This window comes from Camelina sativa, chromosome 17 (genome assembly GCF_030686135.1).
Source record: "Camelina sativa cultivar CO46 ecotype springtype chromosome 17, ASM3068613v1".
NCBI lineage: Eukaryota > Viridiplantae > Streptophyta > Magnoliopsida > Brassicales > Brassicaceae > Camelina > Camelina sativa.
Window position 1 is genome coordinate 37,011,698 of NC_141896.1, and position 15,916 is coordinate 37,027,613.

Sequence of the window (15,916 nt, forward strand, 5' to 3'; positions counted from 1 at the left end):
ATTATTGCCTCCTTTGGTTTAGATTACAAAAAATGCTCCAATATTGGCTGCAAATCTCATACTGTTGTGAAAGGATGTACAACAATGGCTCACGTAGATGGAGGGACGCTAAGGAGGCACAAAAGCTGGCTAGTTATTCGATTTGGATTTTAGTAAGTAAGATAGATTAGGTTACTGAAAGCGTTTCTTTTTAAGGGTTTCAGTCACTTTTTCTTGAGAATTTTTGGCTGTGCAATCATGCCCATGCCTTTTTTTTTTTTTTAATGAAAATCATCATGAATTATAAAGGATTCTTCCTAAACATCATTCAATCCTTCCTAAATATTTTTTTTTGCATCTAACTTAGTGTTTAACCTATATATTGTTATACTTTCTACAAATGAACAACTTGGCTTAGTGGTTAAACTTTTATGAAGGTCTTTCTAAAGTACATCCTGAATTCTAAACTTTTTATGAATGACATCCTGAAATTTAAGGAATCTTTCCTAAATGTTATGAATGTCATCCTGAAATTTAAGAAATCTTTCATGAAATTCAAGGAATTCTTCCTAAATTTTATGATTGTCATCATGAAATTCAAGGAAACCTAAGAACAACCTCAATCATCACAAAAGAAGAAAAGTAGATAATAAAAAAGCAATCTGAGTCATTATAAATCAGTGGACAAACTTTAAAAATCAAAATAGATTCTACTAAAAGGTCTTATCACTTTCCAAGCCTTGGTAGAACGCATATGGTATATAAACCTTTGAGATAGCTGATATAAGGGATCAAATAGCAACATTGCTGACCGCACCTCTTCTTCCAACTTGAATCTCTCTGTATTCTTGGCAAATGGCACACAAGTGATAGAAGAAGTGTGTTACAAAATCCCCACATGGAGCCTCCTGCATCAAAGATTGTTTACATCAGTCAGATACGCCGCACAGACCAAATGGAAGCATATGTGTCCACTGAGTAATTCGTACATGTAAATTATACTTGGTTCTTAATGACCTGCGGTATCCGCAAGCATAACATGATACAAAGCATCCTGGCAGACCGAGTAACACGCCATTTTTTGCAAAGCAGCAAATGGTGTTGACCAAAGTCCATGAAATGCAATGAGTTAAGCAGGATCCTGCAAATGTTCCAGACCCCAAAAACTCTGCGTTTTTGCCAAAGATATAACATGGACAGAACAAACCTATACAACCTGTGCATCCAAAAACAAACCGTAGTAAGTTCTAATGTTGCTCTCAAAACAGTTGTCTAGATGATCTTCACCAAAAACAAGACAACATAATCATGTCCAAGAGAAGTAAGTAGTACAAGGGAAGCTCAAGCAAATAAATCATGGCAAAAAATTTCTGCACCAAAGCTTCAACACCTAAACTTAAGTTTCTTTCCCAACCAACCTATTCAAGAGATGCAAATGGTTATGCTTCGAACCAAAAAAAACTCAGCAAGAAGTATTAACCAGAACCACAAACATATAGGCAGGCATATCTGACAGGTCAATTCAAAGAGGCACCTTTAAAAAAATTGGTTAAGTAAAATGAAGGGTTTGGAAGACAGAGAGTAGCATACAGCTCTGCATATCGTCGAAGCAGGCGCATATACCAGATGACCAATGTCTCGGATCATCATCTTTTGAGCTTTAAGAAACAGCAATTTCCAGATTTGGAGTAACGGTCTTGACTTGAGGTTCAGAATCAGCTTCAGAATCTGACTGTCTTAATGGAACATAAGGTGGTGGCACGTAATGACCCGTCTCTTTCATCCTAATTCTGAAGCTTGTCACTTTCTTGAATCCAATTTCAAGAAACGAATCTCGTATACACTACCTCAAAGAAGAAAAATATATGTAACAAATTAATACTTCGAATAGCATAAAAAGAAACGATTAGCGCAAAAGAGCAGAGAGACAAAGATGATCAGAAAGGAGAACAGCACGAATCAGCGAAAGCGGAATAAGAGAGAGAGAGAGTAAACAAAACCCAAGAAAAGTCATATACAAGTCTTCTTACCTGAGCTCGACGAAGAGAGATTGGATTCGCATTAAGAGGAAGAGAACTCAGATTTTGCGAAAAAAAAGAGCTTACTTTTTTATTTGTAGAGAGATGATGGAGTGAATTTGTCAGCTCATCTTGAAATCTAAACTTGTTATGAAGCTCATCATAAATTTAAAGAATCCTTCCTGAATTTCTTGTAATCCTTCCTGAATTTCACCAGTATCACTACCAACTCACATCATACATTTTTCTTGATGCAATAGTTGCTGCTGATCAGTACACAAAACTATCATCATCCTTAAAACACTTGAAGAAGCATGATCTCAAAACCAGATGAAAACGAAGCTTTGGCTTGATCATCTTTCTGAACCAGAGCTAGAAGATCTTCGACGAGATCTGAACCAGAGCTCGTCGTTCGCCTCTGATGTCGCCAACGCAAATTTTTCACTAATGATTCACTTCTGATTCCTTGATTTCAAATTATGATTCACTTCCTGCTTCAGATTCGATTGGGTTCGCCAGATTCACATTTCTTCGATTCTCTCTCACCATATACTCTCGCCGGAGGAACACGAAATCTCGGGTTCTCCCAATTTAAACATTTTATTTTTAATCCCTTAAATTGTTATTAATGTTTGTTATTAGTGATATATAAATTGGTGCTAAGTTTGTCATTTTAAAAGTGTGTGCTAAGTTTGGAAGAAAAACTTAAATTAATGCTATTTTTGAGAATCTCCCTTAAAATAATAAGAGAGAAAAACTAGATTGACCTAAATTAGGAGTTTAATTACTAAAGTAACTCATATAATGTAAGGGTTAGATAAATTATTTTTTTTGTCTAAAATACTTTTTTTTTTTACTTTGTTAGGAAAAAAATAAAGTCAAATTTATCCTCCCTTATTTTTTTTAAAATCAAAATATTTTCAAAATTCTGCCGGACTAGTTGTGACAGATTTATTTGTGTATGACAGATTTGTTTTTGCACAACATGTTTATTTTTGTATGATAGATTTTTTATGACAGACTTATTTTGGACGACATATTTTTTAATTACAGACAGATTTATTTTTTACGACAAACTTATTTATAAAGACACCACAGACTTTCAGAATATATGACATATTTGATATAATTTCTGGCAAATTTATTTTCCACAGTTATTTTAGATTTATTTTCTTGATTAAAAATCTGTCGTAACATAACAGATTTTTTCACAAAGAAATAATTACTAGGTTGACCTCTAGTGATAACAGATTTGTTTTAAGTTACGACAGATTTTTAAATTTAACCAAAAATCTGTCGTTTGATAACAGATTTATAACAATTTTTAAAAATTACTAAAATGACATATGTGAATACCATATGTTATGACAGATTTGTTTAAGTTATGACAGTTTTTTTGTTTGCTTCTAAAAATCTTGTGTTTGATAACAGATTTATTAGATGTAAAATGTAAATACAGTGACAACAGATTTGTTTTTAAGTTATATTTTTTTCAGTCATATTTTTATTATTTAAAATTTTATAAATCATATTATGAATGATATTTTTAAAATCATATATTTAAAGCATATATTTGAGTCATACATTTTTATTTTCCTAAATCATATTAAAAAATTAACATCATATTTTAAAATCCTATTTTTATATATTTTATATTATATTTTCATAATCTTATTTTAATATTTTTATATACATTATTTTTAGTTATAATTTATACATTATATTTTTTATAAAACTTATTTAAACTATATCATCTTAAACTTCATTAAATCATATCTTTATACATAATATTTTTATAAACAATTTTTTGAATATTAAATTTATAAATTATATGTTAAATCATATTTTATTTTTATAAATTATATTAGAAATATAAACATCATATTTTTAAACATTTTTTTCATTAATCATATTTTTAAATCAAAATATCAAATACTATATATATATATATTTTTTAGTCAAATACTATTATTTTTTAGGTTTTTCATTTTTTCCAAAAGAAAAAAAAAATCTAGATTTTTAGTGTTTTTGCTTAAAATTTATGTCATATTAGTCATTGGATAGGATAAAATGTTAATTTAGTAATTAATTGTCAATTTTTTTGTCAAACTGGTATATTTAATAATAATACTGTCATATGAAAATATATTTTGTTCACTGAATTAAGTGTATTAAAAAAAAAAAAAAGATGGATAGAGAGACATACTATTTCACGATCTGCCGAATTCATTAGATTACATCCCGAGGGAGTGTGTGTATGCGTGAATCGGAGAATAGAGAGATAAAGAGAGAGAGGGAATGAACGGTGGTGATGAGGCCGTCGCAGCTTCGGCAGACCCATCTCTGCCTTTGGAATTGAGATTCTCTCAGGTCTTCGGTGAACGAGGCGCTGGTGAAGAAGTTCAAGAAGGTAAGACATCTCAGCGGGGATTGACTTGTGTTTATCTCTCTAATTCCATTTTTTTTGTAATCTGGATTTGTAGATCTGTTTGTATTCGTTAATTACGTTTTCAATCAGTGTAAAGTTTTGATTTTTAGTTCTTTTTTTGGGGTTTCAACTTTGTATCTGTTAATGGGTAACTTGAAAGCTCTAGGCTTTTTAGTTTTTAGATTGCATTTTGTTGAATCGTTGTTATCCTGAATTTTGATTTGAAAGCTGGTGTTGTTTCCTCTGCAGTTGAAATAATCTCAGCGATTGAATTTGATAATTCTGGTGACCGTGGAGGACGTGTTGTTCTTTTCGAGAGAACCGATGCCAATATTGTATGTCCACTTTTTCCCTTCCCAAGTGATTTGCATAAAAATTTCACATAGGGGCTCTTTAACTCTTGATTCAGGACTGCAAAGTTTTCATCTTTGATAAAAAAAAAAAAAAAAGTGATTTTTGTTTCCCCTTTGTTTCAGGCTCCTGTTTGTCAAACTTGTGGCGACATTGGTTTTGAAGAAGCACTAGTTTTTTGTGACTCTTGTAAGATTGAGGCTATACACCGGTGAGTTTGGTTCTTGATTTTACCCTGTAGTTGATTGAGTTGTGACTGTGTTCTGTATATGCCTATACCAGAGATGTGTTATTTGCTTGGAGCTTCTTCTTCTCTTTTTAAAGGTTGAGGTTGTTCTGCTTATTACCTGTTTCTATTCTTTTTCAGTTACTGCGTGGGCATAACGCCGACTCCTTTTACGGAATACATAACTTGGATATGTGAGGACTGTGATGGGAGTGAAAGTGAATCTGATAGCATAGAAGTTGACCATACTGCTAAGCTTACACATATATTGAAGAAGAGTGACAGAAAAAAGAAGAAGAAGAAGAAGAAGAGAAAAAGGAGCAGCAATCACACCTGGCCGGTTTTAGCTGAGGACCATGGGCTCCAGGATGCTACCAATGTTGAACCTATGGAGGTGTCTTCTTCACCAATTAAAGAGACAGTTGAGTCTAACTCTGGTACAGACCATAACGCTGGTACTAGCAAAAGGAGTGACAGTAGCTCTTATCGGAAAGAAGTTGATCAGGCTGATAAGCTTCTAAATATATCCAAGGAGAATGAGAAAGAGAAGAAGAAGAAAAAGAAGAAGAAGAAGAATAAGGAGGATAAGACGAACAAGGAGAAGAAGACCAACACAATGAGCAGCAATCCCAGCCCGCTGGTTTTAGCTTTTGAGGACCATGGTGTCCAGGATGCCACCAATATTGAACCTGTGAAGGTGTTTTCTTCACCAATTAAAGGGACAACGAAGGAGTCTAGGAAACGAAAAAGCTCAGATAGTGGAAACCCTCATGAATTGACTGGTTTAGTAAGAAATGGAGCATCTGCCTCGGAGGCTGAAAGGTCATCTAGTGTTCCAGATCATAGCTCTTGTACCAGCAAAAGGAATGACTGTGGCTCTGGTCGCAAAGAAGTTGATCAGACTGCAAATCTTGGACCTATATTGGAGAAGAGTGAGAAAAAGAAGAAGAAGAAGAAAAAGAAGAAGAAAAGGAGCAGCAGTCATTCCCCTCCAGTTTTAGCTGTGGAGAACAATGAGCTCCATGATGCTACCAATGTTGAACCTGTGGAGGTGTCTTCTTCACCACAAATTAAAGAAACAATGGAGGCTAAGAGACAAGAAAGCTCAGGTAGCAGAAAACCTCATGAACTGACTGGGTTAGATGGAAATGGAGCATCTGTCTCGGAGGCTGAAAATTCATCTAGTGTGCGAGATCATAATTCTTATACGACCAAGAAAAGAAAATTAAGTTCTGGAAACATACAGCTTAGTGAAAATAGACAGTTAGCTGATGGGAATAGTTCTTGCAAAGAAGCTGAATTAAATATGCCTCAAACTTCTGAGAGGTTACCATCTATGCATTGTAGAGCACAACCAATCAAAATACCGATATGGAGGTAAAGAAGTAATGCTCTTTAATTGTATCACTTTGCATCTCTGTATGGGTTGATGATATTATCACTTGATTTCCGATCTGTTTTGTCAATTTCTAGGGGGTTGATGTCTGTAAAAGGAGGAAACAGCTATAGCTTTGATGGGATTACTGCTCATGTATCAAGCTTAGCCTGCCCTAAAGTCCATGAAGTGGCAAGCTCATTACGGGGCTGCCTCTCTGCTGAAATGTTTCCCAGGATGGAAATATGGCCACAAACGTTTGTGAAGAATGGAGGACCTAAGGACGACAGTGTTGCTCTTTTTTTCTTCCCTTCCAGTGAAAGGTATACATTGAAATACTGATATCTTTTTTTTATTTCTCTCTTCCTATGCGTATGTTGAAAAAGTGTCTGGCCATTTTTGTTTTTGATTTCCAGTAATGATGAAAAGACTTTCTATTCCCTTGTTGGTGAAATGGAGAAGAATGATTTGGCGATGAGATGCTTGCTTGATGATGCAGAACTGCTACTTTTCACCTCTTTTTTATTACCAGTGTATTCTTGGTGTAAGTCAGTAGAGAACTTTTTATCTATTATAGAACTCTATTTTCGATTACAGTTTGTTCTTTTCATTATTCGCAAGAATCGGTAAAGCTAATAAGGGTGGTTATGGTTTGCAGCTTTTTACTCAAAGGACTACCTGTGGGGTGTCTTCAAGACCAGACGAACATCTCAACATTAGTCACTAGGCTCGCTACCTTTAACAGTCTCTGAACTTGAACAAGGTTAACAAACAGATGGAAAGCTTAAGTAGAACTTGCAGGATTCTCGTACAACTTTTCTGAGAGCAGATGTTAGTAGTGTAACTTGTGTTTCTTGTTTAACATATGGCTGGTTTTTGGTGGTGTAATTGATAGTTAGTCAGACTCTGTACAGAATCTACCTGAGTTGGCATCCTTGATAGCATATCTTTGTCTCTTTTTGATGGATTTGTGCGGAGTTGATACCTGATATAAGCTGTGGTAGGGGCAGTGCCTTTAATAGTCTTACACAAGTCTTATTATACCGGAATGGCGGAATCCGCCTTAAGAGTCCTAAACAAGTCTTATATGGGACACAGTGCTACACGAGTCTTATTATACCGGAATGGCGTAACTTTGAGTATTTACCTTACTATTGTTTTTTCTTTAGTAACAAAAAATATATAAAGAAAGATAACGATAATACTTTACCATACCACCTACCTAGGCACCTACGTACGTTCGATTGGTACTACTCGGCCCGATCTTAAGAAAACCGTGTCTTATCATCCATCCTCCTTAACTTCTTTTTCTAGTTCACTCTCTATGGTTATCACAACGATAGTAATGGTATCCAACTATCCAAGAGTGTGAAGTCAGAAAAAAAAAAAAAGAAATGCATGTGTTAAATATTGTCTAGAACATATATCTCTTTATCTTTAGAAAAAAAAAACCTACATCCAGTAATTCTCAACACTGTGTAGAAAAAGAGAAAGAAATATTTTTGTATGTTAAATTAGTTTGGGAACAAATGAGATTTCTCTTTTATCAAAAATGTTAAAAATTGTTATAATTAGTAAAATATATAATTTGTTTCCATTTGAAAACAGTGCAGTGTTTTCTATAAACAAAGTAATAAAACCAAAATAGATATAAATGATACCTTCATAAGGATATAAATACAAATTTATATATTTTACTACATTTTATATTTAATTTAATTTAATAGTAAATCAAAAAAAGAGAGAAAAAGAGGACGACAGTGTGTGTGTGTGTGATTTTATTTGTTTGTCGAAATCTGGGAATCATCTGATACTCTCTTCTTCTTCTCCTTCTCCCTTCATCGATTTCGATTTGCTTCAATCTACCGGCGAGAGAGAGAGAGAGAGAGAGAGATAGAGCGACAGCTCAATCGGATTCGACTCCCCCAAATCGGAATCTCTGATTCCACGATCCGTCTAATTCATTAGATTACATCCCGAGGGAGTGTCTGTGTGTGAATCGGAGAATAGAGATAAAAGAGATAAGAGAGAGAGAGAGAGAGGGAATGAACGGTGGTGATGAGGTCGTCGCAGCTTCAGCAGACCCATCTCTGCCTTTGGAATGGAGATTCTCTCAGGTCTTCGGTGAACGAGGCGCTGGTGAAGAAGTTCAAGAAGGTTAGATTATCTCAGAGGGGGTTGACTTGTGTTTGCTTTGATTACATATACACATCACATGTATATTTAGGCTTTATACTATTCGATCTAATCTCTCTTTTTTTTTTTTTGTAATCTGGATTTGTAGATCTGTTTGTGTTCGTTAATTACGTTTTCAATCATTGTAAAGTTTTGATTTTTATTTTGTTTCTGGGTTCTGTTAATGGGTAACTTGAAAGCTCTAGGCTTTTTAGATTGCATTTTGTTGAATCGATGTTATTAGTTTACACTCTTAAATAAACTTTGTAGCTGGTGTTGTTTGTTTCCTATGCAGTTGATATAATCTCAGCGATTGAATTTGATAATTCTGGTGACCATCTTGCTACTGGTGACCGTGGAGGACGTGTTGTTCTTTTCGAGAGAACTGATGCCAATAATGTATGTACCACTTTTTTCCCTTCCCAAGTGATTTGCATAAAAATTGGACATTTGGTCATACTGTTGTTGTTGTTTTTGTTGCATGGTATGGATTACAGAGCAGTGGTGGAACCAGAAGGGATCTTGAAGAAACTGATTATCCACTGAGGCATCCGGAGTTTCGTTATAAAACAGAGTTTCAGAGTCATGACCCTGAGGTATTTTTTTTGATTGATTCACTCTGTTTTCTTACTCGCGATTTGTGTTATACCGTTTTTTATTTTTCTGTCTTTTCAAATGTTTGTTTCTTTGTTTACCAGTTTGATTATCTCAAGAGTTTGGAGATAGAGGAGAAAATTAACAAAATTAGATGGTGTCAAACAGCAAATGGAGCTCTTTTTCTCCTCTCGACGAATGACAAGACCATCAAGTTTTGGAAGGTGAAAATTACCTCTTTATCATTTATTGGCCCCTCTGAATGACATACTGTTAAGATAGCAACTTTGTGTTTGCTTCATTGGCAGTCTCGAGAGTGTTGAACACTGAAATCTCTGGGCGTTGATTTGTTGGTTGTTTATTGTATCTAGATTGTTCTACATCTTTAATGCAGTAGAGAGTTTCTCGTTGGATCTTTTTCTGTCAATAACCTGTTGAGATGAGTATGCAGATGTGGCTCTTTCCACTTTTTCTCATGTGAGAGCTTTTAACAGGTTCAAGACAAGAAGATCAAGAAAATTTGTGATATGAATTCAGATCCTTCAAGAACTGTAGGAAATGGAACCGTTGCAAGCCCATGCTTTGTGAATGGAGGAGTACCTGAAGTGAACAGCTCACCCGGAGGCATCTCTTCTCTGCGATTACCAGTGGTAGTTGTACTCCGAACAATTTGTTTCTTAATTTTTTTGTTTGTCGCTTCTTAATTGTTTTTAAACATGCTAGCTTCAACACGAACTCAAGGAATACCTGCATCATAGAGTCAATCAATTTACTAACCTTTTTCTGGATGATTACGAAAACTCACATGCAGGGTTTTGCCTTCGTGCCAGTTGAGCCGAAATAACATGGAGCATATCATGTATAATTGCTCCAGTTTACTGTTCATTGGTGCTCGACTTGTGTTGTTAGTTCTAGTCTCTAGTTACATGACCTTCTCTACCACTGATTAGGAATTAATTCTGAAGTCAAAACTACTTGGTATTACTCACTTGTAGACTAATAATTCGTTTGACATATACAGGTAACTAGCCATGAGTCGAGCCCTGTGGCTAGATGTCGGAAAGTGTATGCTCATGCTCATGATTATCACATCAATTCAATCTCAAACAATAGGTAGGTTATTCACCCATTTGGTATCCAACTACCTATAAGTCGTCTGATGAACCAGTATCGTTGTGGATAACCAATCCATTTCTTCGTCTTTCTATTCAAACTGCCATCTCGCTGATATTAGCTTGAGATCTATACTTCAATTGATCATGTTCTGCTTCTAATAATATTTGTTCTCCCAAATTAGTGACGGCGAAACATTTATCTCTGCTGATGATTTGCGAATCAATCTTTGGAATATGGAGATCAACAATCAAAGTTTCAATATTGTTGATGTCAAGCCTGCGAAAATGGAAGATCTATCTGGTAAGCAGTGGTCTACTGTTCTTTCTGTCCCGTATGTTGTCTGCATGTTATGGTGCTCTAATTTGACGTATACGATACACATATATCAAGCAATTGGATGCTATATCCTGCGTAATTCCTATTGTATTCCTTCTTGCAGAGGTTATCACATCAGCAGAATTTCATCCTACCCATTGCAATATGTTAGCCTATAGCAGTTCGAAAGGTTCAATTCGCCTGATTGATCTGCGCCAATCAGCTTTATGTGATTCGCATTCCAAATTGTAAGTCTTGAGGCTGGAAATTCTGTTAAGTTTCTTTGTAGTCCAGCGTAAATTTTGATAATCATCTCCATTACTTATTTACTTCATCATCGTTCAATTATCTCTCTTACCTTTCTTTGGAAAAAGTCATCTCATTCCAACTTGAGAGATAAGTTTCTAGCATAATACTGTAAATTAAGTTTCTAGCATAATGCTGTAAAATATTCAATTAGTGTTGAGGAAGATAAAGCTGTATGAAAGCAAATTAATGACAGCACTCTCTTCTAGGATTTGATAACCTGTGGTAGCAGCAGACGCTAACGTTACTTATTTCTGCAGGTTTGAGGAACCAGAGGCAGCAGGTCCTAAATCGTTCTTCACTGAGATAATTGCTTCAGTCTCAGACATCAAATTTGCAAAAGAAGGAAGATATCTACTTAGCCGTGACTACATGACACTTAAGGTCTATACTTTCATTGTTTCCATTGGCGTTAGATATGATGTAACATTAAAGTCAATTAGTGGCTGGTTTGTATTGTCTGTGTAAGGTAAACTGACCTCTTGGTTGTGTTTTGCATGTCAGTTATGGGACATCAACATGGACTCGGGTCCAGTAGCAACTTTCCAGGTTCATGAATATTTGAAACCAAAGGTCAGTTTCCTATACTTCGAGAGAGTTGTATTTAAGAAGTTATGCAAAGCTGATTAGTACTTCTTTTCCTGTGGCCATTTTCAGCTCTGTGATTTATATGAAAATGATTCCATCTTTGACAAGTTCGAGTGTTGTATAAGTGGCAATGGATTACGAGCAGCTACAGGTTCTTACAGGTATGGCCCAAAACGCAGAGCAGTTTTTATATATTCGCATTCTCAAATGACTATTATTGTCCTGTACAATCATTCCTTCGCATTCGTACTCTTTCCAGCAATCTGTTCCGTGTGTTTGGTGTTTCCCCGGGAAGTACTGAGAGTGCAACCTTAGAAGCAAGCAGAAACCCAATGAGGTAAACCTAGTAAAGCCATTAAGAGTAGTGTGCTCTTTTGTTTCTTCTCAATGTTGATGCAAATGGAATTTGTGTTGTGGTTTATCATAGGAGACATGTCCCAATTCCTTCGAGGCCATCCACCGCACTAAGCAGTATAACGCGGGTTATAAGTAGAGGTTAGTCTGTCTGTCTCCTCTCTCATTTAAGCATTATACCCTTTAAGAATTTGGCATCAAATCAGTCAATAATGAAATGGTAAAACAGGATCAGAGAGTCCTGGAGTTGATGGAAATAGCAATGCTCTTGATTACGCAACAAAGCTGCTGCATCTTGCTTGGCATCCGAATGAGAACTCAATTGCTTGTGCCGCTGCAAATAGCTTGTACATGTACTATGCCTAACTACATACTCAGCAAAAAAAGAAGCAAAAAGGCGCATTTCCTTGCTCTAGACTCTGTTTTTCTTGATTCCTTATGGTGGTTGATGGGGATTGCTAATGCTATATACACCTAGATCATCCTCATCATCATCATGACCTGGTCTTATGATCACATAAGCTCTGTAATCACCATCATGGACTTCTGGGAGAAAGGCATGGAAAAGGCAAGCAGTGAAAAACAAATCATTCTCTTTTTTTTTTTTTTTTTCTTTTTAAAGTGTAGAATTTTACCTTGTGCACTTGGAAACTACTTTACAGGCCAAGAAAAAAAAAACATGAAAATCCGATTGGAAGAAATCGTGATTTTAGTAAAAGCTAATCCCATATGACTTTTGGATGGATATAGTTTAGATTTTATTATAATCTTTTCTGGCTCTTTTGTGTAATCATTGTTTTATTGATTCTTTTGTTAAACTTGTTTCGATTTTCTTGACTTATTAAAATAATACATTTCATTTTACATGTACATGTTCTTCTTGTTTAGTTATTTGGCCATTTTTCTTCTTACTTTATTATAATTTATTTGGCTTTCATGAAGGATATTTGTTTCACAAAACAAGGTAATTTAGATTTAACAGTAAGTGTTTGCTGCCTTGTTTATGCATATCTACTGAATTTCCTAGGTAATTAGGACCTCCGATGTCGAAACGAATTATAAACAAAACGAATAAGGTCAATACGCGTCATTGTGAAAACTGTCTCTTGTGGCTAAGACTTAAGGAACCTGAGCCATCCATTTGTCGTCCTAGAGAGCCACAAATGGTAGCCCGCACAAAAACGATCAGTGATAACGGAAGTCGGCAGCGTAAGGCGATCGTCAAACGTGGTTTCGACACTTGTGTATGGTGTCTGTGGTTCAGTGTATTCACGATAGCATGGTACAAAAAAAACTGACGGTGCTGATTCAATGTTCCATGGTGGGGTTCCAAGTGTAATGATGCCTTCTTTTTTTTTAATATATTATTCCTTTTTCATGATCCAACGAAATAATAAGACTTTGCTTGCTAAGTACGCTATCTTTTACATGTTTTTTGTCTCCTAATTCGGAAGCCTTAGTGGGTCAGAGAGCATCATAGCTCTTGAGTTTGTGCGTGCCCTAGTTGATTTTAAATTTGGGACAAATCAAAAAGTCTCTAAACTTATCTGTTTCTGTCAAATTCAAAAACTTTATGTTTAATCCTATTAATAATTAACGTTTAACAAATCTATTTTAATCAGATGAATAACGTTTTGAACATAACTCGAAATCACTAATTTTAAAAATCAAAAGCGTCAAATTTGAGTCAGAATTTCATATTCCGTTACTTGCAAGTTGCAACATTTCGGAAGTTATCTGGTGAACCTAACTTCGAAAGAGCAGTTCAGAATTTCATCTAAATAAGTTTCAAAATCAATGGGTCAAAATTTCATGTAAAAAAGTTTCAAAATCTATGGGTTAAAGCTAAAAAGCATAATGACAGTTCGATTGCCTTCAACATATAGCATTTGAATTAGCAGACCGAGCTCGACTATTAGGTTATTACTAGTATAAGTTTATTTTCTTGTGGACTATGAAATAAAATGATAAAAAGTTATAAGTTAAGTCAACAGGTCAATGGTAAAGTTCAACGCGTCGAATCTTGTCAAAGAAAACTATTGGAGGAAATTTCTAAGAAAGTTCGCTTAGTTTTTTATTTTATATTTTTAAAGTCTATCCATAAATAGCATAACAAAATATATAAGTTATATTGAAATTTTTTAAAAAGTCATATATTTTAAAACATACTTAAATATAAAAACAGAATTACTTAAGAGGACAAAAAAAAGTATTAAATCAAGCTAACCATGACTTTGAAAAACATAGTAGAAAACTAATAATCCTAGCAAAGTTACAAAATAGAGAAAACAAAGGTCGGCTGCTGTCACAACAATGAAGCAAAAAAAAAAAAAAACACAGAGGTCAACAACAAGAAATAAATAAAATAAAAAAACCATGACAATCTTCAATAACACAAGTTTTGAAAAATTGTCATTTTGTGGGTAAAATAAAATAAAGGGTGAAGAAGAAAACTCTTAAAACCCCACCACCAAAAAGCTCCACTCATTATCTCTCTTCTCTCATTCTCTCTATAACTTGTAACTTCTTCTTCTTCCCCCCCACACTCCCAAATTAAAGAATCCATTTTTTTTTTGTTTTAAAGGTCTCTCTCTCTTTTTCTCTCTGTATGAACCAAAACAAACATTTTCTTGTATTCAGTCAGAGAAGAAGATAAAAAAAAAAAGATGCAGGATATGACGTCAGCTGCTGCTTATTACAACCAGTCGATGATGATGATGGCGACAGCCGCGGCGAAACAGAACCAACCAGAGTTACTACCAGAACAAGAACAGCTCAAGTGTCCTCGCTGCGACTCACCAAACACCAAGTTCTGTTACTACAACAACTACAACCTCTCACAGCCCCGTCACTTTTGCAAAAACTGTCGCCGTTACTGGACCAAAGGCGGCGCTCTACGTAACATCCCCGTCGGCGGCGGATCTCGCAAGCACAACAAACGTTCCGCTTCTTCTTCTTCATCTTCACCGTCGAGTAGTAGTAGTAGTAACCTCAAGAATCATCAAACCGTCTCTGTTGAGAAACCTCATGATCATCATCAGTCCGGGTCCGGGTCAAAACCAGAGGAAGAGAGGGTTGTTACTACGGGTCAAGAAATGGATCCGACCCGGATGTTATACGGGTTACCCGTTGGTGATCAGAATGGTACTACTGGTGGGAGTTTCAGTTCGCTCTTGGCTTCGAATATGCAAGTGGGTGATCTTGTTTACGAATCCGGCTCGCGTTGGTTTCCGGGTATGGATTTGGGTTTGGGTTCGGGTTTACGGAGGAGTAACGATGACACGTGGACTGATTTAGCTATGAACAGAGTGGAGAAGAAGTAAAAGAAGTGAAGGGTAATTTGGTAAAATTTATATAGATGTCTTCCCTTTTATTTTTTAGTCATCTCCTAGTCAAATATAACAACAAATGATGTCGGTCCATTTAGCCTCTTTTAAAAAAAAAAAACTATTATTCACTTTTCTTTTGCCATTTTCTTTTTCTTCAAGATTTGGCTTTAGCGAGTGTTATTTTAATAGTACTAATATTTATTGGAATTATTGAATGAGGATTGAGTATCGTTTCAGTATATACATATTTGAGAATCTGAATTTTGATTGGCAGAAAATTATGATATCTCATTGCTTACTACTAATTTTGGTGTTATAGATTATAAATGTAAAATAAGAGTTGACATATATTTTTTTATATCTCGTAACGACAAAATACAATAAAATTCATGCGTTTTACATGTATGATATAAATTCTATGATCATAAAAAATCTATATATGTAGTCACAATCACACCTGATCTTACTCGTTTTTTTTTCAATGTGAATGAGCAAACAGATTGAATGAAGAAGTCAAAAAAGAAAATCAAATTTGTGGTCCAAGTGGATGGATAAGTTAGTCTTAAGAAATCAATGTAGTCCACTTCTTAGGCTCTTGTTTGGGTAAAATGGTTTGAAATGGTGACTGATTAGTTGTTATCAGTTATGTATTGGGATTAGTTTGATTTTGACAATGCTTAACCATATTCGCTATATGACTCTCTCATCCCGATGACTCCTCTTTTGATGGGCCATTCCATTTCCATTTATATCACCCTTGAT

General features: G+C 35.1%; 3 protein-coding genes and 1 pseudogene across 6 annotated transcripts; 3 read left to right on the forward strand and 1 right to left on the reverse strand.

Annotated features, from left to right (window-relative positions):
* Window positions 1-602: 602 nt before the first annotated feature.
* On the reverse strand, window positions 603-2,165 carry LOC104758484 (protein PLANT CADMIUM RESISTANCE 10-like; annotated as a pseudogene). Its single transcript, XR_015586801.1, has 4 exons — window positions 2,010-2,165; window positions 1,570-1,822; window positions 969-1,195; window positions 603-887 (listed from the first exon to the last, which is right to left on the reverse strand). The product of XR_015586801.1 is annotated as a protein PLANT CADMIUM RESISTANCE 10-like (transcript).
* A 1,975-nt stretch (window positions 2,166-4,140) lies between these two features.
* LOC104758486 (PHD finger-containing protein 1) lies at window positions 4,141-7,335 on the forward strand. Its single transcript, XM_010481364.3, has 7 exons — window positions 4,141-4,407; window positions 4,675-4,760; window positions 4,902-4,987; window positions 5,144-6,379; window positions 6,476-6,700; window positions 6,794-6,921; window positions 7,036-7,335. The coding sequence occupies exons 1-7, from the start codon at window positions 4,296-4,298 to the stop codon at window positions 7,095-7,097; spliced, it is 1,935 nt and encodes a 644-aa protein (XP_010479666.1). The 5' UTR covers window positions 4,141-4,295; the 3' UTR covers window positions 7,098-7,335.
* Window positions 7,336-7,977: 642 nt separating this feature from the next.
* LOC104758485 (serine/threonine protein phosphatase 2A 55 kDa regulatory subunit B alpha isoform) lies at window positions 7,978-12,695 on the forward strand. 3 transcript variants are annotated; one of them, XM_010481362.2, is made up of 14 exons: window positions 7,978-8,534; window positions 8,848-8,951; window positions 9,050-9,148; window positions 9,251-9,370; window positions 9,641-9,799; window positions 10,168-10,259; window positions 10,444-10,562; window positions 10,702-10,825; window positions 11,144-11,267; window positions 11,388-11,456; window positions 11,541-11,632; window positions 11,731-11,808; window positions 11,899-11,966; window positions 12,055-12,695. In XM_010481362.2, the coding sequence occupies exons 1-14, from the start codon at window positions 8,423-8,425 to the stop codon at window positions 12,189-12,191; spliced, it is 1,497 nt and encodes a 498-aa protein (XP_010479664.2). In that variant the 5' UTR covers window positions 7,978-8,422; the 3' UTR covers window positions 12,192-12,695. The 3 variants fall into 3 exon arrangements, with proteins under 3 accessions (XP_010479664.2, XP_010479665.2, XP_087351465.1); XM_010481363.2 differs by having other exon boundaries at window positions 9,641-9,796; XM_087495339.1 differs by having other exon boundaries at window positions 8,166-8,534; window positions 9,641-10,050.
* A 1,443-nt stretch (window positions 12,696-14,138) lies between these two features.
* Window positions 14,139-15,393, forward strand: LOC104758487 (dof zinc finger protein DOF1.7-like). Its single transcript, XM_010481366.2, has one exon. The coding sequence runs from the start codon at window positions 14,492-14,494 to the stop codon at window positions 15,146-15,148; it is 657 nt and encodes a 218-aa protein (XP_010479668.1). The 5' UTR covers window positions 14,139-14,491; the 3' UTR covers window positions 15,149-15,393.
* Window positions 15,394-15,916: the final 523 nt, after the last annotated feature.